The sequence below is a fragment of the Centroberyx affinis genome, unplaced genomic scaffold, assembly GCF_046629955.1.
Source record: "Centroberyx affinis isolate AG114_WGS23_722 - 3 ecotype Tasmania unplaced genomic scaffold, CSIRO-AGI_Caff_v1 ptg000932l_1, whole genome shotgun sequence".
In the NCBI taxonomy this organism is placed as follows: domain Eukaryota; kingdom Metazoa; phylum Chordata; class Actinopteri; order Beryciformes; family Berycidae; genus Centroberyx; species Centroberyx affinis.
Genome location: NW_027279509.1, coordinates 122,410 through 149,301, shown reverse-complemented (window position 1 = coordinate 149,301; position 26,892 = coordinate 122,410). Strand labels below are relative to the sequence as shown.

Sequence of the window (26,892 nt, the reverse complement as noted above, 5' to 3'; positions counted from 1 at the left end):
ATGCATCACCATCAGCACCCTGGTCAAGCCCACACTGCTGTTCTGCAGGAGGAACAAGTCACGGATCCCTCCAGGCCACCGAGAAACTGCATTTAGCAGGTTGAGACTGGTGTCACAAATGAACTGCGCTTTGATGTGCAAGCGTGTGTGTGTTTGCTCCTATGGCGTTTGGCAGGCCAGCAATCGCATGGAAATCCCTTTTTTGCGTCTGTTCTGCTGCTGTATACAGGTATTTGATGTATTTTGGTGCCAGCGTTATGATGACATCCACCACGTTCGGGAGCACGCGGCTGATGGATGACTGTGTTATGACAGAGCGGTCAGCTGTCTCCCTCTCGAATGCCCCAGTGGCCACGAAGCCCGGAGCACACAAAACCTGAACTTGTGGAGAAACAGGCTGGGACCTTTTTGTTTTCTTGCCCAGCTGTGGCTCTAAGGTGCAGAGATCCAGGAGAATGTCCCCAGGTGGTCAACAGCGCTTTATCAGCCAGTCTTCACTCTCTGTAAACATATCTGCACGCTCCAGAAAGACGTGCTCTATCCCCATGGCACGATTATCCAAGTGCTCCAGTAACGGCAAAAGATGGATAAGTGTTGGGTTTGAGAACAGATGTTGTTCATACCAAAATGAACGACATACGTTCTCAATTAACTAACTGAAACATTAGCATATATCTATATATCATATAACTTGAAAAACACACATCCTTCCATCATGACATCATAATTCACAATGCACTGATTCATGAGACCTTCCCATACTGCGATGCTATAGCTTATCTTGGCCTTAGTCTTGATCTATTCTTGGTGTCTTGCCTCTTCACACCCCAGGAGGAAGAAGATGAGATGGAACAAAGTAGTGGGGCTCCATTAGTTCATTTCCTGCATCCCTCTTCTAATTCAAGAGCTAAATTTAACATTGCTGCAATGGACTGGCAATCTGTCCAGGGTGCCTTCCACCAAATGTATTCTGGGATAGGTTCCAGCCCCCCACCACCCTGAAAAGGATTAAGCAGGCATAGAAAACGAATGAATGAATGAATGAATGAATGAATGAATGAATAAATTAATGAATAAATTAATGCATTTAACATTGTCGCTAAAGGTGGTGGACAAGGCATATTGTACCTGCTAATGAGAGACCTGAGATAGCATTTTTTCTCACTCAGCACAGAGGGGAGACAGAACAGCATTGTGTCTGAGATATGCAGAGCAGGGTGGAGAATCCACCAACAGGCTAGCTCTGTGATTAGATTTTCATTAGCTCCTTGTTATCAATGACTGATCCCATTAAAATGTCAGCAGGGCGACATGCCCCTGTGGTAAACAGAGAGGCTTCCGGGGATGGAGGGCGCAGCCGCATAATAACACAGACCATGGTTTGGTCATCTGTCTTGACAGGAAGCTAATGAGCTAGTCACAAGAGGAAACGAATGGCAGTCGGCAAATCCTGATATCCTTGCCTGTTAAAGTACTTACCCAAGCACTTACTAAGAATTATTTATTCAAAAAAACATAATTGTCACACTGCATGCACTTGAAAGATATTTGTAGTTTCTACAGCTCCATTCAAACTCAACATTGCAGTGATTTAATTGCATGGCCTTAGGCAGATATCCCAGCATATTAGAATCAATAGTGATAAATCAGCATAATAAGCCATTCAACCAAAACAGCCCTATATACAATCTGCTTGTTTCCGCTCTACCTCCCTCCTCACACCAACATGCATAGACACAAAATCGGACACGCAGTTTGCTCACACACACATACCTAATCTAGAAATTCCTGTCAGAGTGGCATCAACAGATGCAATTTAAATGGCCTTCAGCATGCTTTTTAGTAATTACTCTGCTTGTTTAAAAGAGCCTTCACCAGTGCCATCTGCAAAGTTGTCCACCCACACTATCCCTCCCAAAACACTAAAGCCCCAACAAACTCTGCCAGCATTTCCCCCGGTCGATGTTAACATGTTTACAGTACTCCAACAATGACAAAGCACCTCTCTGGCTCTGCAGATTTTTATTGAGGGAGCACGTCAGCACATCCGCTACCATTGTGCAGCATTAATTTAGATGTCCTGACTGAATGAAAACCATTGCCTTGTGGTGGCAAGGTGCAAAGAAAGCGAGGTAGAAAGAGAGATTGTGTCCACTGCATCATAGGAGAGGACTTCAGAGGCTGATGGATGGACAGGTGCCAAGTTCAGCCCAAGACGAGGCCACAGCCAGGTACCAGATAGATAAATCTGAGGCAGACACTGATAGGCCGCAGAGTCATCATAATGACAGGCAGCCCAGAGCCAAAGGCAGGAGGCTGCAGTTCCGCCCATCCCAGAGGTGTAATGTGCTTGTGATTAACTGTCAATCCCCCCGTTTGGTGGGCAGATGCTCTGTCTCAATAAGAACCACTCATCATCCTGACGGCTACTGTAGCCCTGACCTTGGCCTCTGGTGAGACTGCTGCAGGCATTTCTTTTAGGGATTTTAGGACATGTCAACAGTTCATACAGTGTCATTAGGAATTAGTTCATTTGTAGATATATCTGAGTCATACACATATGCGTTTCACTAGAAGAGCATAGCACAGCCAGGTGCAGCATACTGGGGCAGGTAGAGGGTTGGCATCTTGCTCAGGGATATTTTTAATTTTAACTGTTGAATTTGATTGTGTTCTTTTAATGCAATTCACATTGTCTATTTATTTGTATATCCTTATCTTTCTATTTTTACTTCATTTGATTCATTTTCATTTATGCAATGCATTTTGCTTGTTCTTTCCTACTGTATATATATTTTTTCTTTTATCTGTCTGCCTTCTATTGATGTAAAGCACTTTGAGCTGCATGTTGTGTATGAAAGGTACTATAAAAATAAAGGTTATTATTATTTGTTAATAAAGATTATTATTTTATTAGTTGTTGTTATTGCTGTTGTTGTTGTTGCTGTTGTTGTTGTATTTTGATAGGACATATTGTCTGGTACAGGAATCAAATGTGTGACCATCTGGTTAGTGGGCAGCCCCTCTAACCAACAGGCCATTTAGCTGCTACAGTACAGGGGTGAAGAACGCAATAATTGACTCTAGCCATGGATAGCAGGTTAACAAGTAAGCAGTTAGACACACAATACACCCAGTTTGTTCCTGCACACACAAAGATAGGGGAAATGAATATTCATAGTATTCTCATGACGTTTCATGCAAATCAACCAATACAACAAAGTGCCATAAGCACTGCTCAGTGGCTGTGGTTGTCACTTGATGAGAAATGCCTGCGCTTTGAAAACAAACACCTGCTGTGTGCCTTGATGGTTGTGTGGCAATATAATTTAATATTATGAAAACTATGACTACAATTACACAGCCATGTTTACAAAAACTATAGGCCCATAAATACATAGGCCCATAAACAAACATATTGCAAACATGATTCTGCTGCATTAGACTGTAGTCCAATGTATTGATGACATAAACTGATCTAAGGTCATAAAATCTTAAATGGCCAGCACCTGTACCTACAATATCTATCACCCTCGTCCAATATCTGTCACCTTCGTCCATTACTGGAGAGACAAGTCACATCCCATACAACTGAACAGCTGGGCAAGTTGAAGACCACTTTGAAGTTTTTCACCATGAAAGGCTTTCTGTTTTCCAGAGCTTGGAAGAAACTGTGCTTTTCTGCCTCTGTTTTTGTTTAACCTCCAATCGATTGCTACCTCTGCTGGCTGTGAGCAGAGTGAATTTTTTCTGGCCCTCTTTGTGGAGCCTGTCTGCGGTGTGACATCCTTGTCCTGACACCCAGACTGGAGGAGGGGAAGAAAAGCCTTCAGAAACCAGACAGAAATGCAGCAAGGCAGCAAAGCAGCAAAGCAGTAAGGCAGCCAAGCAGGCACTGAGCCTTTGTTTTCAACACACGGCTCTGGGTACACAACTCTTCCGCTAAATACATTGGAAATTAATTAAAACAGGCACAGGGAAGACAATTTTTCTCTCTGTATTCCCCACGACTCCCTCGCTTTCTCTCCCCTTTGTTGCTTGTGCTCTCTTGCCTTCCCTCTCCATTTTTTTTCCTACATCCTTCTCTCTCAAGAATAAATTCTCTCTTCCAGGCTCATTCGCTCCCTTCTCTCTCTTCTCTCTCTCCTCTCTCTGTCTCCCTCTGTCTCTGTTTTGCGAGTGTACCTTGTGGGAATTAATTAGAGCTGGTCACAGATGAGGGGCTAGGCAAGGTCCAGTATTGGAATGTCTGTCCTCTGACAGGCTGCTAGCCTTTCAGACAGGACTGATGCTACCGCAGCTAATACAGAGCATGGTGCAAGGAGAAGAGCTAAGCCCACTAAGCATCCGATGCATGGTGAAACAAACTGTTACTTACTTAATCTGCATTTTGATGATACAGCCTTGTAAAAATTCCATGGAGAGTAACAAAACCAATCACTACTGAACACAGGTATATTTACTGTATGTACTGCATTGTCCGTGTTGTGGATTGGTCTGTGCTGTCAGCAAGTCATGAGGGAATTTCATGCGCACATTTTTTTTTTTTGCAAAGTGATAGATCTACGGAATGTCAGCGTAGCCATCTGCAGCATTTCTGTAAAAGCACTGTACTTTCCAGATAGCTCACTTTAACATAATCAATAAATCACACAACACAAAAACCTTTTTCAAACTCTCCTACTTTTCATATCTCTGTGGACAACCCAGACTCCACTTCCACTTCTCCCACTCGCTCTTTGTCTGTCAGTGCTTTTCTCTGCACCTCTTGCTTAAAAAGGATCAGAAACTGTCAACTGCCAAACTCTGAAGAGCAGCAGCACGGCCATTAGGCAACCACGGAGACTGCTGTGCTCGCTTTCAGAGGGTTTGTGAGTGAGCGGCTCTGAAAAGCCCTGCCAAGCCCCAGCCTAAGGGAGCTCCTGCAAGCTCAGGGCCCCATTCCTGCCTCTACATCCAGGCTGTGCTCATCAGCCAGGCTGTCTACAATCAACAATAGAGCCAGATGGACAGAGACCGAAGAATCCACCGGCTGGCTCTGTATGGAGCCAAGAAGTATAGTGTTCAGAAATAACTTTGTTAAGCCATAAGACCTGGGTTTCACAGTTCTGAGCAGGTGCAGAGGCAGGGATCTACCTCAGGTGGTGCTGATAATTTGAGTTTCTTTTTAACCTCTTTTTATCCACAGGTTTGCTGAGTATGCATGTATGCATGTGCTTCTTTTCAGCACACACATACACTCCTCTACATTCACACAATGATTCTGCCCAGTACAACAACAGTCTACTGTTGGCCACTAAGCAACTCAGCTGGAGCAGTTGGGGTTTAAGTGCCTTGCTCATGGACACCTGGACAGCAGTTATTAGAGTTGCATTCCCTGTCTGCATTTCTGCATTCCCATCCAGTCTGGGGACTTGAACATTTCTAGGACTTCTCTAGGACATTTTGGATCAAACTACGCATGCAAATACTCAATCTCGCATAAGTGAAATTTGCATGCAGTTATAATTACTGATTAATCTATTGTTTTATTGCAATTAATCGATTGATCATTTAGTCTATAAAATGACAAATGCCCATCACAAGTTACCAAGCCCAAAGTGATTTTTAAAATTGCTTACTTTGTCTGACCAGCAGTATTGATTTTGTAATGGTATGAAATGGTGAAAAGCCAGCAAATCTTGTTATTTTTACTTGATAAATACTAAAACAATTATTAAAACAAAAATCATTAATCGATTATCAAAATTCTAATCAATTAATTTTCTTTATTTATTTTTTTTGGCATTTTTATGCTTTATTAGATAGAGACAGTGTGAGAGAGAGGAAGGTATGGGAGAGAGAGAGGGGGCCGCAGGCCGGATTTGAACCCGGGTCGCTGCAGGAAGGACTGAGCCTTACATGGTACGCGCTCTACTCGGTGAGCTACCAGGGCGCCCTCATCAATTAATTTTCTGTCAATCAACTAATCGATTAATTTACTCATTGTCTCAGCACTACATGCAATGCTGATTCAGACATATCAAAAGCATATGATGAGTGATGTATGATGTATATGATGTGTTGGCGGTTAATTTAGTTATGCTCAAGATATTTCATTTCACAAATGTCATGTTGACATCACTTTTATTGTTTTTCACATACGTCAATGTATGGAAATCTAGTCTTTAAATTCCACAACTGTGCAGGATATGTGGGAAACTGAAATATTACATGAAATTGAAATATCAAAGATTCTATTCAGAGAATGGCATTTGTGCATTGCAACTCATATTCAAAATATAAATTCTATTAATTCCAGTCTCTAGGTCAGGTAGAGCCTGATCTTGATGAAAGGATTATTTAGACATACATTAGCAGATGCGCAAGACAGAATGACTTTGTACAGCTCTATACTCATCCTGTTGCCTACAGTGAGATATAGCATAGTACTGGACAATATCATTTACAATATATTTCAATGGACAAAAGTCTATAAAAGAGCTGAGAATATGCCCAGGGAGAGGTCATGTTCACATACACACACACACACACACACACACACACACACACACACAGACACGCACACACGCACACACACTTCTCTCTCGTTTGCTATCTTTGTCTCCTCCGCTTTTAAACATTCTTCCTTTTTCTCATGACCTCAAACTCCTTTAATGCAAGTTCTGCTTTTGGTCTCTCTCCTGAACTGGGAGTTGCGGCGGGCGTCATGGCGGTCTGGCCATATTAATGAACTAGTCTTAGAGAATTACAAGGACAGGAGGAGAATTTGCTCAAGTTTCACTTTAAATTCCATTATTACCAACCTTGGGTCACACAGCCTGATATGTAGCCAATAGTTCAACACACGTTCATGCACACTCTGTGGTTCAATCTTTGAGTATAAAAAGGCACAAGCGTACACACAGACATGCATACACTATGAATAGAGTATACCAAATAATATAGAGCAATGCAATACAATGCAATACAATACAATATAATACAATGATTTGCTTTATTTCTTGAATGGTAAGCTCAAAATGATTTTTCCCAGTGAAGTGCACACATGCCTGGGATTTGTTCATCGACTTTTGTGGATCACAATGACAGCAAATAAGTAGACTCATATTTCCTCAAGGGTCTCATACCATATGCACAGGTATAGTTTTACTTCCGTTCAGTGCATATTCTGGTACAGCAATACCATAATACAGTTCTGAATAATATCCCTCAGTTAAACTGCTTTCAATTATGATTCGACCAAAGATTCTGCAAGAGTTTCAGTCTTTTCAAACAGTCCTATCTTTCCACAGTCTGTGGTTAGCGGCGATCCTGTACAGCTAAATTCAGCTAGGCTTTTGCTTGACTTTGTAATCAAAAAATAGAATCAGTCCCAAAGTAGATGGCTTACTAATAACCAAAGCAAAGCTTCCCGGCCATCTGCTTGCTGGTGTGCATTGCGTTTGGAGAGCTGGAGGTCTGGTGGGACCAAATGCTAAGCGTGCCTGAGACAAAGAGAGCAGACTGCACACTCAGTGTGGTTCTGAGACCTGCTGAGCCTCCCAGGGTGCAAGGTCTCCATGAGCTGAGGCCGAGCTGAGGGGAGCTGCAGGGAGCAGAGAAAGGAGGAGCCAGCAGCTGGCAGCATGAGAGACAAGCCTTTGAACTGGTGAGTCTGTTAAACCTTCACACTTAAGACGTCATGAAGGGGATTCAGAGCTGCGCCCAGCTATGGTAAACAACTGTGCCTGGTCACACACACACACACACACACACACACACACAAACACACACGCGCACACATACTGATACAGACATAAATATACAAACATATAAACACCTATACACATGACACATAACAAGCCCTCACACACTTACACACATACACACAAACCCCAGACAGGGTACTTACACAATACCAGTACACAGATACATGCACATGTTCACACACACACATGCACACACACACCACAGACATCATAATTACAGTGTACCAATATACCAATACACATGATTAAATGTGGGAGCTGATTTCAGCCTTTCCTTAACTCGCTTCTTCTTTGAAGTGTTCTTCTGCTACTCTTGGTGGTGTAAGGAGGTTAGACTCGCTAAAGCCCGTGGAAACAGGATTAGTCCGGCCATGCTTCCTAATTAATTGTCGGGGTGTTTGGCTAGTAAATCTTGGGTATCTGGCCCTCTAATCGTAGCAGCAGATAGCACGACTGTGACCCAGCTGCTGGAATGTTTAACAGTCCATGCTTTCTGTAATCAAGCTTTGAGGAATGTGGAGGGAATATCTGCTTTATTTTGCTCCCCGCCTAATTCAATTAAAAAGATAGGCCAGTGCGTTTCATTGCAGAAATTGTTGAGCATCGTTAGATTAGTCCCTAATTGGCTAGCTGTGTTCTGCGGCAAGTTTGGGCGTTTTTTAAAGAACTTTTTTTTATTACTATGAGAGAACAGAGTTATGGAGGGAGACAGTGAATCTCAGAAAAAGGAGAGTGAGCACTTGTCTCACCGCAGAGGACCTGAAGTTTGGCTTGTGGATACACATCCTAGTGTGCTGTAGATGTACAGTACAGCAGTGTCTTGGGACTGACATACTGACATTTGAGTAAGAAAAGAGGCCCTCACGCCCAGAGGCATATGTGCCTACAGCTATGAGCATAGGCCAGGAGACAAGCAGTAGCTGGTGTTCTGCTGCTCCTGCTCCTGCCCCCCCACAGACAGCCTGCCTCTCCAGAGAATTGCACCCGCCGTTCGAGATCTTAGTCTAGCATTGATACTCCCTGAGTCTGTAGCAGTATGCCTGTGTGAGAAGGCATTTATAATGCACCAACCAGGGCTCAGGAGGAGAACTGCCATGTCATCTCATTTTCAATATCACACTACCACTGGGTGTGAAACAGCCCTCAAAGAATTAGGGAAGGCTGGAGTTTAAAAAAAAGGGAGAGAGCAGGGAGAGAGAGAAAGAAAGAGAGGAAAGAGAGATGTAAATGAATGAGAGATAAACTTTGTAAGAGCAGAGATACAGGTGCAAATATGCAGTTCAAGCAAAGCCTACGACCAATGAAATGGAAAGTGTGTGTGTGTGTGTGTGTGTGTGTGTGTGTGTGTGTGTATAAATAGGTGCATGTGATCCTGGACTGGGATGACTCCTCCGCTCCCAAAGAGGCTTCAAACAAATTAGGTTAAGCGATGTGCAAATCCCGCAGCTGTCTGTGGGAGCATTTTGTAGCCATGTAAGGGGCATCCAGCTGTGGATCACAGACTGTCCCTGCCACCTCAAAGAGAACACATCAGTAGATGAGAAAAGCAACTTCTCCCTCCCTACAGGAATCATGTTCATGGGAAAGTCTTTCAAACATAATGTTTCCCACAAGTTGGATTCTGAAATTCCCTGTTTTCACTGCAATGAAAAACATTATAAGCAAAGGGTATAAAAGAATATGAGTTTCCTCTGAAGTTATGATTATGGCTTTTTCTATTGCTCCCTGTAGAGCGCATGGCCCTCAGCAAGGTGACAAGGAAGCAGCCCACACAGCAGTGGGAGCCAGAACTTCATAATTGTACTGTCATAATAAAACTGATGCAGAGGTTCCAGAATTCTGTTTATGGCATTGCCTCAAAACGCACATAAACTGACAGGAAGGGGAAACAGCTGATTCTCCTAGCAACAGTGCCTCTTATGTTTCCTTACATAAAACAATCACTGCCGAGATAAGTCAGCATACATGCATCCGTGAACGGGCGGTTGTGCCGAGTGTTGTCACGCTTGTGCGGCACAAATCTCCAGCGCATGCCATTATCCTCATACATCAGTCAAATTCCCATCCTGCGATATTAATGCCTGAGCAAACGGCGTCAGACAGCTCCTAGTGGAGAATCCCCAGCAGTCATTAGTTGTAACAACCTGGGAGTGCTCCTCGGAGGGACATGCTCCTCACTGCGATTACAAACAACACGGGGGAAGAGGGGGCCGCGATGCCATGATCTACCTCGCTGCCGTCTCTGCTGTTTTTGTTTTGTACAGATATTCTGCTTACTTTCACAGCAATTGTGCGACTTCAAGCTGCGGTTAGTGCAGACGAGCGCGGCCGAGTTTTGATCATGATCATAAAAGAGGAAGTTGCCACTTTATGTTATTCACAGTCTATAATTGCAGTCGGTATTTTTGAAGGTGGCAAGTATTGAACAGATTGGAAGGAGGTAGTAAAAACAGTAATGGCTAGGACTGTGAAGGAAGGATCAAATGTAATAATCCTACAGATGCCATAAAAGCACACAAGGCACTACTCAAAACGAATATCTCTCATTTCACTGCCTGCTGTAACCTCTATCCTCTTTCTTCCCAAACTCTCTGTCTAGCTTGACATTTACAGAGTCATAGCCGAAAAAAGCTGTACCAACTCCAGTGTTAGAGCGGCTCCTTTGTTCCTCACGCATATAATCTCCTCAGACATATTACCATCCTCCACTCTCCAATGACAGCGAGGATTCCCCGTAACAGCCTAGCCTTCCCATTTTAACTCTTCTGTGTTTTGAGGGGAGGGCGAAGAAGAAGAGGAGAGGCCATATCTGAGGGATATAGAATTGTATAACATATGGCATAACAGGGACAAAGATATTCAGATTTCCCTTTCCTTTCTCTTGTCAAACTAAGAGTGGTAGTGTTTTCTACATGACTGTTTTTTGAAAATGTCCTGTTACACTGTGAATTACAGGAGTACACAGACTTTTTGGGAGATTGGCCCATTGGTAAAATTAACTGTTAAGTGATGAAACTAGACACCGAAATCATCCATGTGTCCCCGGTAGATTGCTCGCTCCATTGCTCCATGTTAACTCTTTTGCATATATTATGTTAAGCGATCAAATGTGACTGCCATTAGCCAAAGAAAGAGGACTGACCTTTTAGTAATGAAAAATTGTTAGTGGTTTTTATTTTACGGCCTGTAGATTCAAAAATTTTAAAAATGAAATATAATTATCTCAATATAGCTGGTTTAGCCATGGTTTAATTATAACAGTTTGAGGTGAGTAACCATGCATTCATTTGCCACGCAATGATCTTTAGCTGTACACAGTCTCCTACCTGCCACCACATTCATTTCCTATGTAAAAATAATCATTGGTTTCTGGCCCAGCATGAATTCTTAAATTCAGTGTTTTTTAGTTGTAGTGCCCAGAGACAGTCGAGTGGTAAAGTTACCCACCTCAGTGCAGCAGTATAAATGTTGTCATGCTAGTTTAGCTTGGTCCATCTTTCTCGGTCGTACAAATAGCTGGATGCTTTTTGAGATGATTCAGCATTGTTGTTGTGGAGTCACGGTACAGCGACTCTGTTCCACATACCGTTCACTGAAAAGGACTGTCCTTTATTTTCTTGAAATTTGCCCATGCTATGCTTTTGGATAATGACATAATTGCAACTGAAAGCAGCTACCGGAGGATGAGTACAAAACAACACAAGAGAGCTTAGAGAGGTTTTTTAATGACACCAGAGCCTGGCTGGCTGGTCCACAGCCATGGCTCTTTCTCAGCCATTTGAGGACTGCATAGTTAGTTATACTATGTTAAAATTATTTTCATGACGTATCTCAGTTTTTACAAATAAAGAAATATTAACAGCCACATTACAAATATATCCCTAAATGCATTAAGCCCCTTAGCATCTCAATTCATAACATTCAGTGCTTGACCTATGACCTTGGTAAAAGTAAGAAATCATCCATTTAGGAATACGTTGAATAGGACGTGACATTTCCAGACAAAAAGAATCTCTGCGTCATTCAAGCAAAAGGGTATTTTGAACAGAAGCAGTTATTAAATTGACTGAATTCAATGACTAATTACAGTCATTTTCATCTTTGTTTTGAGTCTACGTTGGTGTCCATTTTTTTATCGAAGCCCTTCATAAAATCTCATTTAAAAGGCAATAGGCTCATCATATGTGATAATGGAGAATAATAAAGTTTGGTGGAGCCTGAGAAGCTAATTATCGACCGTATGGTTAAAAGCACAGAGAAGGACAGCATACTAAACAGATAAGAAAAAGAGACAGTGCAGCCTTTTCCTCATTCAATCATTTTAAAATATCACTGTCATCATACAGTTTAAAATATAACTATCCTTACACTTCCCTTTTGTACATCACTGGATGTTTTATTTATTCTCACTCATTAAATCCATTTCCACCTCTTCCTATTTCCCTCCTCATCACCTGTGAATAAGGAAGAGAGATCTACAGGAAGAGAGTCGAGGCATAAGAGGATGGTAAAGGAGGATAAAGAATAGTAAAGATGTGCCAGATGTGATGCAGACAATTATATATGCGGGCAGTCCAGCCCAATCCAAGAAAAAGACAGGCAGCCATAGCAGGGAGAGTTGTGGACCACTGAGACCTGATATAATATATTACTTATTGTGTATAATTCAAATAGCCATCCATCTCTAGTGAGTCATTCTGCTTGCATCAGGCCTTTCACATTCATTATCATATCAGTTAACACGATTAAATGCAAATGGCTCCACCCAGAAGCGGTGCCTACATATCAATTACCGACAGTGTGTTGTGCACGACAAGAGTTATTATGGTAATACTGTTGAATTAAATTGCACCTGAGAGGAAGTATGTGCATGAGAATAGCAGGGAAGGATGAGAGAGAAAGAGGGAACATGAGGAAGAGGAAAGAAATGTGTCGTCCCCTCTTCTCCGCACTCTGAAGGACCCTCTCGGCACTTCATGATAACACTGCGTCTCTAACCAGATGCTGACTCAAGTGGATCCTACATCTCAAATCAATGTTATTCCAACAAATGGAGATGAAATAACCTACACTCAGACCCCTCCTGTCAGCTGGATTGCCACCCACTACATCTATAGAGAAAATATATTGAAATCATCAAGTCTCATAGCAGAGGAGATGGAGGAATACAAATGCAGTTTATGCTGTTTGCAGGGACACATTGCCTCTGTTCCCTTATCGAGCTCCATTCACCTTTTTAATAGTAAGGATGTACAGTGTACAGATAAATAAGAGTTTCATTCCAAAATGAAAATCCAACATTTTTGAACTCTCTCACCTACTCAGCCAAAGTGATTGATGATATGAACATGAAACTCAGATTTGAATATTATTCAAGTGATTAAATATCTGGAATGGTTGGTGGTTACATTTTAGAGGATTTAACTATCTGTGTGAGTGATGAACATCTGTTTTTTTGTTTTTGTGCATTTATTTTTTTAAATGGATAGTGTTTTGGAATGAAACCCTTCAAGGATGTGAAATTTGAGGAGAAGGGTGTGTATGGTTATGTGTGCTGCTTTGTAGGTGCTGTTGTGTGATGATGATGCCATTTTGTGAATCCTTCAAGGAGCGACTAGTGTCCCCGTGGGACTTGTGAAGTATGAACTGGGGTCCCCAAGGGACACAGGGCACTGCTTTTATAAGCAGATGGTAGTGGCTTCACACTCCCAGAGGAAAATGCTACAACACTTTATTTCCCCCTAGAAAAGCAGTCAACCTTACAATGAAAATAAAGCATACACTGGAGAGTAATACCATTCAGATAGCAAGTCAGCAAATTGGCAATAATAAATGCAACGTTTTGATACTGTAGCAAAATAAGTTTAATGCTAGATGGGCCAGTTTCCATTTAGAATTTCAATGAACAGGCATGACTCAAGTTTGATTTTTTTCATTAAAGCGCTACTGCACTTTCACATTAATTAACATGGTTATATAAAAAGCTATCTTAACAATCTTTAAGTATTATTGCAGTGCCTCACTCGGAGTGAAAATTAAACATTTAAGCTTGACTTACTATCTGTGAAATGTGTTACTTTATGTATCTTAACAACAGCACAGCTGCATGTAAAAGATGTCTGTTGAATGTCTTGCTTTGTCACATTACCAGTAACACAACCCAAACATGTCTCACGCTTGATTACATGGCCCTGATGTGATGTGTTTCAATTTCTTTCTTTCTTTCTTTCTTTCTTTCTTTCTTTCTTTCTTTCTTTCTTTCTTTCTTTCTTTCTTTCTACAGCAGTGATGAAGCTGAACATCCAGCCCACAAAAAAACACATCACGAGTGTACATGTTAGCCAAGAAATGGTTCAAAGCACACCGAGGAATTTAGATACCACATGGTCAAAGGTTGCAGTTGGTTAGGGCAAAAAATATTTTCTAGATAGTAATCAATGAATACAAATTTATTTTAATTTGTTTAGTTCATGATTAAAAGGTTAAAGGCAAAGTGTGATAGTATGCAAATACTTCAAGTGAAGATTAGTGCTGCAACCCTAAACCGATTCGCTTTTTGTGAGTAAAGATAAGCAATGAGAGCAACTGTCAAAAGGTTGGCAAAAACTGTTATTAAAAATTAAAGCAATGTGATTAAAGTAATAAATCTGCATACATCTTGCCCTGACATCTCATAAGCCTGTTCACCATGCTCAACACAGCAGAGATGCTATTCCTCCGATTAATAATTAATAACATTAATACTAAGGTAGCCTAATGTAGGCTTTTATGTTCATTCAAGTGTTGACATTTGATTCACACAGATGCTTTACACTCAGCTAAGCTTTTGCTTTTATGTTTTCAAAGTACTAAGAAAGTAACAGGAAGCCTAAGTTGAATTAGGTAATATAAAATTATAAACACAGTTTTGCAAGCAACCCAGTGACCAAGGCTCTGTGTTCTGAGCCTACACTACCTTTGCAGGTCAAAAATGTGATCAGAATCTGTTATACTATATGCAAATCTTCATTATAAATGGTCCTGAATGGTAATAGCTAATAATAATGGTAATAACCTGTACCAAATTTACTAAAAACTGGAATTGGACCTCCTAAGCACATCTAAATAGATGTAGTGCTATACTGCATCCGAAAACATTTGTTTATGTATATGTGTTGCTGTTTATGTACATTTATATGCCTTTTATTTATTAAAATGTTTTGTTGTAAGTACTTCTCGTATGCTAATGCTATAACCCCTCTGCCTGCTTAAACCTGCTCACTCCACTACCCCAAGTAAATATCAACTTGTGTTGAATTGTGTAAGGAGCAATATAAACAATATAGCAGCCACAGTATAACTCAAGCTAGTCAGTCAAACAGACCCAATTATGTGAGTGAGCAAAGCCAAAATTCAAAATTTATGCTGCCCCTGCATAAGCTCCAGCTTCATTCCTGTTCTCACCCTCATGCCCTTTTTCATGAGCTGAGCCATTATCATTCAAGTGACCGGCCACTTTATCTCACTTGGGTTAAGGTGATCCACCTGCATAGTCTGTTTGGCTGGTGTGCTGAGTGTGCTTCCTGAGCCCCAATTATGTTGTTAAACCGACAACCTTACACATAAAAGCCCTCTAGTTGTCCCTCTAAAGTGACACTAATTAGAAAGACACTGCAGCCAAAAGGGGGCTGCATTACCATACCTACCTATCACATAAGAGTCTGTGTGTGTGGGTGGGAGTGTGTGAGCGAAAGAAGGAGAATTAGTCACATAGCCTACTGCAGTTAGACTAAAGGGTTCAGTGACTGGCACAACTCACCCTGCTCTGGAAGCCATTCCCTAACCTGCCACTATCATTCATGTTCCTCTTTTACCTCATTGAGAAGGCATGGTGAGGGTTGAAGCTTGCTACCCCGAAAAAATATTTTAATAAATTCACCTGTGATTAGCATTTCTGAGACACTTTTAAAAGGAAACTTTGCTTTCACACTTTTATACAGGACCTCTGTGATAAATAAATAGCATCTTTGACTCGAGGTAATGAGTCCTCAGCAATTTTCCCTCTAACCAGTGCTGTCCAGTCCTGTGCCATGGAAGAGCCTGCAGGTTTTTGTTCCAACCAAACAGTACAGCAGATGATTTCACTAATTAGTTCCTCCCTCTCTGGTTGAAGGTGTGCTAATTAGTGAAGTCAGCTGGTGTAGTGTTTGGTTGGAATGAAAACCTGCAGACTCTTCCATGGCACAGGACTGGACACATCTTGCTTAGAGGGAACGTTGGTCGATAATTTCTGTTATTTTCAACCCGGGCCTTATTTTCCTACTTTTTTGCCGTCATGATGATTGATTGTGTTCAAAATGTCGGCACTTACTTCACTGTAGAGCTTTTTGTTCCTCTAGTTCACCGGGAGCGCTGCTGTCCAATACACACCCAAGGGCCAAAGCAAGCTTCAGCAGTAGAACCCAAAAAGCTGTGTTGTGTAAAACATGTTTTTTCAACACAATAACACACACTACAATGTGACCTGCATACATGCGATTTTCCATGGCCTGACTTGTGTATATTGGAGTATTAGATATGTTATTTTAACTAGCATGAGCTAATTAGCTAGTAGACCGTTCAAGTATTCTGATGCTGCGTTCAAGTCAAAACCCGTTCACATCAACCTGCTAGTAGTAATTACAAGCACGATATGTGGGATTTTTGCAGGCTCTGATATCTCCCATCTAGCATTGCAAATTCCACAGAGTGAAACACATAAAGAACGTTTTCAAGCTGAAGCAATGAAAGCATGTTCTTCCCCTTCTCTCGAGGTGTGCGTGAAAAAAGTAAACAATGAAGTGTGTGAGCAACGCTAAAAAAAAGTTCAACTGGACTATTACAACTGAAATGTCGTGGGAATTCAATCACAGCTATTTAAAGATGTGGAACTGCAGTGTGAGTGTTATTATCTTGAAAGGACATGTTTTAATCGGTTTTTGGGTTCAGCTGTTGATGTGTGTGCTGAGATTGTGTTTGCTCTGTGGGTGTGTATTGGACAGCAGCACTCCCGGCTAACTGCAGGAGCAAAAAACTCTACAGTAAAACTCTACAATAAATCATGATGATGGTAAAAATTAGAATAAGGCTTGGGTTGAAAATAATTGGAATTATCCTTTAAAGTCACAAAGAAACGGCATTTTGAGAGCATCTTGCTTCCTTAATGTGATTTATTTCTTGCTGAAACAGGATATTGGGGTGGGATATAATGCAGGGAGGGATCATTCAAAAGCGTAAACCAATGGGCTATCAGTTAGGTAGAGAATCAGTAAGGCATTTGATGGAAGGGGCGGAGAAGCAGGTTACAAATCTGTGATGGCATTGTTGGCCTACTGCTACACCATTTAAGATACACTGTTTTCCAGTATGTAAAAGTAATGGTTATTTTTTTCAATTTAGGGGCGTTTATTAAATATGTGTATATTATGACATGGAAAATTAGCTAACAAGTTGAAAAAGTCATTTTTCATTTCCCTGTGACTTTAAGTACCACAAGCTACATAAATACCTCTCAAGAAAGATGTAAAAACATTCCTCCTCTCACGAAGGAAAGATGTTTTGTCATCCCTGAGAATGAACTGCACACCACTTTATCTTATCTCTAATTTCGTTTATCACTGTGTGGTTTTAGCCTTCAAGCTTTCCCATAAAGCTGATGTGTTGCTTAAGTCATTACATGTTTATTAAGATTTACTCAGCCATGGCTTCAACCACTCATCTATTTGCTCAAATTTTAAAAGCACACACTGTCATATTTTCCAAAACAGCAGGCAAACACTTCATTTCAGGGAGAAACTGTGTTCTTTCCAAGCAGGTGAGGACAGCTGAGGCTTTCTGACAAACAGGTTCATCAGCTACAGGCTATGAAGTCTGACATTTACAAACAGTCTGTCAAAGCTTGCAAAAAGCTTCCAATGCTTGTTTTGTTTGTCCAAGTTCTGACGTATAGTTCACTACAGATCATCTGACTTTCTTGAAAGCATATTGCTATCTAATAACATATCATACAGCAAGCTGCACAACCATCATAGCAATTCAAACAAATCTGTGCAAAAGTGAACGTTTTTAATAGAATGCAAACAGGTTTCCTTAAATAGCTCTTGCCATTGGTCTTAACTTAAACTTAAAACTTAAAAATATACTTAACTGTAGGATATCCAGCAGAGGGTTTTAGGTTGGGTTTTCTTTAAAGAAAATATGGAAGAAGGAAACAAAGGAAGAAGAAATCCAGCTACTGTGCGGTTAACACAAATGATCAAGCACTACAATACAGCTTACATGCTTAGCTTTACTGCAGTTATGCACTGCATAAAAAGTAAATTTTTTTCAATGAATCAGAAAACAAAACATGCTATATAGTATATCATCTGTCTAAACAATGAATACAAAATTAAAAATGCACAAATAGTATGAATCTTCAATAAATGGAGACCTTTTAAATGGGGTGATATGTATACGGTGAATAAAGGCTGCCAGAAGGGGAAGGGGAAGAGGGCAGTGTAATAGAGTATTAAACCAGTGAGCCTACAGCAGATGTATCTGTCTCCTTGGTCTGCCTCATCCTTTTCACAGAAGGAGATGAATCTCGGGTCACTGTCAATGACACACGCAGTAGCATGCAGCTGGTCCACGGTGTGTGGCTGAGGCCAGGGAGGGGTGAGAGGTGACAGATAATAACGACCAGGAGATATGGCGCTGTCCTCCATAGCCAACTGCTAGAGGGTGTTGGAGATACAGATGGAGCGCTGTCTGTGTGTTTTACTGTGTGAGTTGCTCCTGTCAAGGTCATTACATTGAGCTAGCTACTACGCACCCATTGACCAGGCTCTGACCCCAAGAAAACGCTCATGTACAGCAACTCCTTACCTATGTCCTGAGTTTCTATTCAACAGGAAAGTCCATTCAGACTGTCTGTGGGTGTTTATGTAAGGATCAATTGTGCAAGCAGCTAACAGATCAAGAGCCAAACATGAGTCTGTAGCATGTTGCAGCGTGATGTTCAAGTACACCATGGAGCAGGATCTTAGTGTGTTGCAGGACCAAATTGTTGATGATGTGAGTGTGACAGTGGAATGGAATGGAGAGGGAAACTTTTGCTGAATTTCTGTATCTTGCTGGTAACTAGTGGGTGGGCTTCTGGTTTGTCACATGAACACATCCTCTGTTCCTGTATGGCTCAATGAAACTATGTGTTAGCAATATTGGTAATTCCATTGTCCCTTATTCTATTGGTTGATGTTGGTGTCCTTATGTATATATATATACATATATATACATAGGCTTTTAGATGTATTGTTTTGCAAACCCTGTTGAAGGCCGAAACGCATTCGTTTTACTAATAAATATTGTTCTCAGTACTGCAAGTGTTGCTGGACTCTCTTCTTCTCCACTAGGTGTGACACTGGTCAGCACAGTAGACACTGACAGGAAGAAAAGGTGAGAGAAAGGGTTTGCAAGATTAGCATGCAACACAGTTTAAGACAAAAGCCTTACCATATTTCATCACTCATTTCAATACTGCATGTCAAGCAGTGAGGGAATGGTACCCTTTTGAGAATTTCTAGCATGGGTCAGCTGCGAACCAAAGCCCTGACCTCTGACCTCTGAGCACAGATTGTGGTTGTCAGGCCACTGAGGTGGAGCAAGACATCTGAGCAAGACGGTTTGTGTGCCTCAGGGCCACTTCAGCCAAAACAGACCTCTGTCTGTACAGAGAGAAGCAGGAACATTTCAGTCTCTAATCACCATCACTGAACTTAAAGCAAAAATCCACCTTCACATACTCTTACACTGTTAGATCATCAACCTGTGATGTTCAATGCATTCCAGGAGTTATTTTGGGATGAAGTCTTGTAATTTACTTTTTTGGTGTACCCACTTTCCCTCAGCCTCATTAACTGAAGTTTTTCCACTTCAGTTCACTAGTTTTTCAAGTCGAGAAAAAGTGAGAGTGGAGAGAGAACAATGCTGTGCTGTGCCCAGTTGAAATTTCAAAAAAGCTGTCGAAGAGAGTGTTGTATTTCACGGGCTACCGACAACAGATGCGCAAAGATCCAAGCTATGGCTGCATTGCATGCTGGTCTGTTGAAGCTACTGTCAGTGGACAGATTGGTATCTCTTGATTGTTGAACATCAGTACAAAATGGTCAGTCTAGAAAGACACCCTTGCTCTTTGATTCTGAGGGACTGACACCAAAACCTGACGTCTACTGTTGATGTTTTAGATAGCTGAAAAATATTCTCCTATCAAGCTCCATTGTAGCTGTGCTGGAAATATCTTGACGGGACGTCACATTGTTTATGTTTGGCCAGTTGTCCATGGGAATGAGAAAAAAACACCACCAAACGACAGAATGGACCCAGGAATGTGAGGTACACCACAGATTGCTGTTTTTTTGTTTTACAGTGTTAAAATGTGTTAGGGTGGATTTTTCCCTTAAGGCTACCCTGCCACACTGTAATGAATATTACAGCAGACCCGTAACTTTTCACAGTAATTAATGCGCCTTTGACAAAAATGAGGTACACTTGACATGCAGACACATTCTTCTTTGCAAGGTCATCATCCTGGAAACCTGACTTGCTTCATTATGATAGAAAAAGGGACATAAGATTATCAATAGCAGCCCGTCATTTCAGATCTAATTCAAAATAAAAGTGAATGCGATAAAATGGGCCATTCTTATTAAGATCTCACTGCATTCTATCCTGTTTTTCTACAGTCTTTTCCCCTTTATGGGAAACATAGTCTCTAATTTCTCCTGGGAGACACAAGCTGCTGCTATCTCAGCTGTGTTTACTAATCTTCCCTCGACACCAATTTCTCGGCCCCAGAAAGTTAATACTAGTCCAATGTAAATAGCCTTATCTCATAAACTCTTGTTATCCCCCCACCTTGGCTGCCAAGATGGTGGATAGTCAGACTCCCCATGTAATACATAGATAGAAGTCAACACAGTAGGATTTAGTAGGATAAAAAATAAAATCCTATGCCAATATCTGCAGTAAGGTTATCCACCTTAAATAACACAATGGAAATGTCATGGTGTACCCAACTGTGGAAGACTGTTTTCACTATACAATGACACCTGCAATTTAGAGTAATACACTCGCTATGTTTCCGGTGTGCGTCTGAAGGATGCACAGATAAGAAATTAAATTGAATATATGTCTGTTGGTTCTCTGAGCTGGTCGATAGTAGGTGGGCGCTCAGAGTCTGTCGCAGTCTCATCATTTGCAGAATACAGTACCTGCCTTATTCCACCTGTTCTATTCTGTTCCGTCGGAGGCCCCGGATCGCTGTAAATGTCGTGGCAGTAAGTTTTAATTAAACCCAAAGGGAAAAGTATTAATTATCCCGTCGCCTGCCCTGAATTGGCTGGTGGCTGCAGGCAGATTCTCACTCGAATGCTGATGATGTGGAGGTGAATGAGGTGCAGTTTAACAGTTTAGGATGAAATTTAGGATTTATCAAATTCCGAATTCTATTTAGATAGAAGCCTAGGGATAGGATGGACTTGTAGTGCCATATATCAAAATCACACGTACTCAGCTTTTAAAAACACCACCTCTCCCTGCACGAAGTTTTTGACCAAGATAGTCTGTCTTTTCCAGATGGATGAGGTGTTCCCTAGGGCCCATCATTATTTCTTTTTAAATGATCTATCTAATTATTGCATCTTCTTGATTATATTGTATCTTGTCATCTTTACATCTGTTCCTGTCTTTATATCTGCCACATTAACTGTCTGTTCTATAATCTAATTATGTGTCCTTCCTTTCATCCAAGCTTGTTGTAATATTGCTATTGCCATTAAATGTGCAATGAAAAGTTCTCTCTCTCTCTCTCTCTCTCTCTTTCTCTCTCCCTCTCTCTCTCTCTCTCTCGCTCTCTCTCTCTCTCTCTTTCCCGCGCTCTCTCTCTCTCTCTTTCTCTCGCTCTCTCTCTCTCCCCCTCTCCCTCTCTCTCCCTCTCCCTCTCTCCCTCTCTCTCTCTCTCTCTCTCTCTCTCTCTCTCTCAATGTACAATGAGCAGTTCAATGTACTATCCTCCTGTGGAAAGGTCCCATTCCCACTACAATATCATTGATTGATGGATTGGTTACACCAGAAGGAGGCCAGTATTCTGACCATATGGCAAGTCCACAGTTGTAGAACTGCTTTAGTAGAGAGCCCCTTGCTGCCACCGATATCTCTGCTGAGAAGCTGAAACAGCACCCTTCTTTTTGTCAATTCCCTGTAGATATTTGTTAATGCAGAGATGGAGGAGCAGCTTATAAACTATGCATGCCATCTCCCTGTGGCAGCCACCAGCAGAGAGGATGCCGGTAGGAAAATGCTGGTTTCCATTAGCCCTAAGAGCCTGGTTAACATAAAAGTATCCCTGGGGTTAGCAAGAAGCAGGCACAACTGGAGTGACTGCTTGATTGAAGTTAATGCATTATGGACACTGGACATCTAAGGGTTGATTTGCACGCAGTCACACGCTCCTGACAACGATAAAAACTGAATACTATTTATTTCCCAGACTTGCGCACTATTTTAAAACACGTTTAAGGAGTAGCACATGCACCAACTGGAGATATGTCACACAAACATAGCTTCAGGTCATGTGCCCTATATCACTGTGGAGATTATAGAAAGCCAAAATGTGTGTCAGTTCTGTCTAATAGAAGATCTACATGCAGACATCAAACTACCCAATAAGGAAGGCAGTCTGAATAGCCATCTAATACCAACTATAGTATTATTGGAGAGCAGAGCACTCACCCCGCAGGAGGTCAGAGCTGGCATAAGGGGAACTGTGTGTCCGGAACAACTGCCAGTCGAAGTCGTCCTCCTCCCCCTGGGTGAAGTCACACAGGTTGGGGTCTGAATCCTCATCGAAGGTGCAGCCTGCCGCTGGAAGAAACAGAAAACAACGGCGATCAGTGAAAGAAACACCATTTATTGTTTCAGAGTTGAGTTTTGAGTCTACTTAACACAAGGGATAGTGGATAATGATTTGATTCATCTGACAGATGATTACACCACATAGGAGGGGAAGGAGACACTATAGTCCCATTTCAGAAACCTCACCTTGGCACAGTAGCGGTAGCTATGGTATTGTGGCCATTTTGTGTGCATGTTCGCACCTCATGTGGGCTATATCTCACCATGATCTCCCCCCTGATCTTCTTCCCAGGCAGCCAACATGCATCCATCCCCCACTCCACACTTTACACCGAGGAACCAATAATAACAGCCAGCCACAACGCAACATGCGCTCCAGCCACACTGACCGTCTTTATCCTAATGAAACATGTACACGTGTACAAACACTCTCAAACCAACAAATCAAGCAATGAGCTATAATTACTTCAGTCTCACACAAAAGCACACAAATCCTGCCAAAAGCGATAATTGCCCAGCATTTTGAAGAGAATTCCCCTCCCATAAAACATACAAAAACAAGACCACGCAACCCAAAGCACATTCACATAGGCTTATACAAACAGCAATAACGTTTGGGGACGGCAGAGACCCTGGGGAATGTAGTGATTATTATAATACCTCACAACCTGCTATTCCATGCGCCAAAAAGCTAATTTTTTCAAATTATATTTAATAGCGATGGCTTTTATGGCCCTTGGGCCCTGAATAATGCGCTTCAGTCGTTGCTCTCTGCATCTGTTGCCATATCTCACATTAGTCCATTGGTGTGAGAATTACAGGCTAAAAGTGGGCGGTTTGAACAGCTCAGTCACATGACCAGTGCCTGTGCCAGTAATAATTGGAGCAGGACAGCAAGAGACGCAACACGCTAATGTTTGAAATACCCATGAGCGGGTCCTGAAGGTGACCCCTGTGGTCTGCTGCTTTATTACTGCTCATTCTTCTCTCTAATCTGCCATTAAACAAATGGTCTCAATGTGACAAGCCGCAGACGTGCAAAACTGCAGCCAGTCTAACTGTAGTTATGACTCATAATTTTCATTTTTACTACTGATGTACAAGAGCTCGCCACAGCTTCCAACCACTAACAGATTATTGCCGTTGCCGTATCAGTTGAAATGTTACAAGTCAGATAAAACTGAGGGCACAGAAGAAACACTGGGTTACTTTCCGAAGAAAGCGAGCGGCGAGGGAAGGAAGGCGGCGTAGCAGGTGCTATTTGGTTTAAAAGGTTCCAGTTAGTCGTAGGTGCTGAACTTCCTCCAGACGGTGTAGCACAAACACACTCAGGGTGCCCTTACCCACAGCCTCTATTACATCACTCTTACACCTTCTGCGATAATACGATAACACCGGAGCATATCTACCATCATGTAAGCTCGGCCCACTGGGTGATAGCAGCAGCCAACCAACAGGGGAGGGAATGCGAGTTTCTCCCTCTAGGTTTGATTTATTGCCCCGTGCTGGGTTGTTACTGCACAGATCTGCTGCTAGGGCCAGGGGTTAATTGTCCCGCACTGGGGTCTATTTCTAATAGAACAGCCAGAGATATGGGACCTGACACATCCAAACGCTGGCACTATATTATTCCCCGCTGCTTCGGTAAATGAAGCCTGCAGACTCCTCCCTACAAAAGTCTCATCATCCAGAGGCAGGAAGCTGGGAGCCGAGGCCAGCGCTGCCCGGGAATGTCATCTCCTCAGAATGCACTGGATAGATACAGCTCATCTATCATGACAAACACAGGAGCTCTCGGCGCATCAATCCCTCCTCAGTTCCTTCTGTTGGACCACTGTGTTTGAGTCTGGTGGCTGCAGACTTTTTCTAACTGAACAATTACAGGTTAATTTAGTGCAGTGACCAAAAATCATGTTTGAGACGTTGCAAACGTTTTGTGGCTGAAGCACCATTCACTCTTCTGTTCTTTTTTCTCTTGTTGTTTAACATAAATCAACCTCCATTTTAAACATTTTGGTTGTATGCTCAGTTGATAACCATTTTTTATTGTTAAGTATATTTCAAATGTAGCCAATTTTCAATGTTACTACAGTGTTCTTGGTGGAACAAATTCTGGAATTAATATGGATTAATACCACATATGAATGCAAAACACTGGCTGCTAAGGCGTTCTGTGCTCGTCAAAATGGAAGATCTACTAGCCAGGGCTGCAAGCATTTTGGATTCTAAAATATAGAAGGAACTGAGGCACAGCACTTTTGCAGTTCAACCTTAACTGTATTGTATTTTAACTTTATTTTGAGGTGTGTCAGTTGTCAGTGCCCGGCACCTATTGCACGATAAGCCGTCCCGGGGGGGATCCCTATTTGCCTCAGCCCGCCCAAGGTTTCTTCCGAGTTTTCCTACTAAGGTTTTTCTTGGGAGTTTTTCCTTGTGTGCATTTAGGGTCTAAGGCTGGGTTGCCGGGTAGGTTAGGCTATGTAGAATAGGTAGATTGTTTGTCTTGCTAAATCTGCTCTTGCCTACCTGTGTTTTTTTTGCTATGTTTGTCTTACATAACTTTGTTCACCATTGATTGTGTTTAGTTAGACCTAGCTAGACACACTCTCTGTAAAGTCCTCTGAGACATGCTTGTGACAAAGGGCTATATAAATAAACTTGACTTGACTTGTTGAGAGCAAGATGGAAGGGCAGATTAATTTCATGTTTCCTCTGTGGGATGTACTAAACCAGGAAGCACTAGTTTGCAGAACTGAACACCTAGAGAAAACATGTTGTATCACATATTATACAACATTGCCTTATGGAGAAATGTCCAGTAGTGAACAGAATGGACAGGGGGGCAGAGGGGAGGAGGTTTAAGATGAAGAGGATGATGTCCAGACCAGGGATGGAAGGTACATAAGGCAAGAGCGATTCAGAAGTTTTTCTCATGATCACTTTGTTTTGACAATGATGTACAATTAAAAAGGAAAAGCTTAATTCTCTCTCTGTATTCTCTTTTCCCAATGCGGATATGACCAAAGTTGCATATTTAATTCAACAATGAATGGGGTAACATGTCCATGCATTGATACTTCAGTACAATTTGTACCCATTTTTCATTACAGTAGATCAAACCTGTAAAAAATGTATTGGCTTGGCAGTCTACAATTTATTCTTCAATATCTGTTACTTATTTTTTGCCAAATAGCATTACATAAGTCGTGTAGCCTTGACAATATCTTTCAGAAAAAATATAACACAATAAGAAACTAATAATAAGCAGTAGAACTGACAACAAAGAAAATGAATTATTCTATCACAAATGAAATAACTAACAAGACCAGAGGATACGAGAGGATACAAATATATAAAACACAGAAGCTCCAGCGGCTATATTGTGACTGAATGTGGATGCAGAGGGCAGTGGCAATTTGCCTCCAATTTGGTGGGGGGCACATAAAAGTGTACCCTACTTTTATATGTGCAATTAATCAGGACTCTTACTCTCCCTGCTTCTATTTGTTGTTAGTGTCATATGTAGCCATTCAGATTAGATTTGCTATCCCTTCTGTTGTTTGCTTGTGTAATCCCCTGCCTTGCTATCTAATTAGGGTGTTAGCTATGCACAGTGGATATTGTTACAGCATCTCTGCTTATCCCCTTTATTTACATATGCTTTATGCATGGGGACACTGGCCTAAGCTAATTTAAGGTGACTTCAACAACTTTCCACTTGGATAAGCCAAACACAACAAACTGGGGAAAGGATGAAATCAAAGAACAGACTGAAGCCACATTGAAGGTGTTGTTGATATCATATGCAAGACCCGTAGTCAAGACCACCTGAATCAAGACCATAACTGTGTGTTGGTCTGCCATCATAGTGACAGCTCAAAATCTACACTATTTCTCTGCTGATATTTCTAAGAAAGATATTTTTTAGGTATTTTAGTGACTATAGCAATTGACTTTGGAAAGGTTCAACAACGTGAGTGGGTAGAGTAAAACAGAACAGAGTCAAACACCAGATTGTTGCTAATTTGCAATGAGTACTTGTACTTGAGTACCAAATTGTCACATCAGCCACTGACAAGGGTATTGAGATACTGTATGTGAAAGCTGTATGCGAGAGTAGTGGTGTAAAGTGTTGCAATTTAGAGTGGATATAATGAAAAGCCTGTAAAACTCATTGGCCACCACGTGAAAATGAACAGTAAATAAACAATTCCCTGCTGTCACAAATAAG

General features: G+C 41.6%; 1 protein-coding gene across 3 annotated transcripts in view; it reads right to left on the bottom strand.

Moving 5' to 3' along the window:
* Nucleotides 1–26,892, bottom strand: part of ptprub (protein tyrosine phosphatase receptor type Ub) — a 143,507-nt gene that overhangs the window by 77,594 nt on the left and 39,021 nt on the right. For all 3 annotated transcript variants that reach the window (XM_071521812.1, XM_071521811.1, XM_071521813.1), the window contains exon 2: nucleotides 22,539–22,670. In XM_071521812.1, the coding sequence (XP_071377913.1) occupies nucleotides 22,539–22,670 (132 nt within the window). The remainder of the gene's footprint in view (nucleotides 1–22,538; nucleotides 22,671–26,892) is intronic.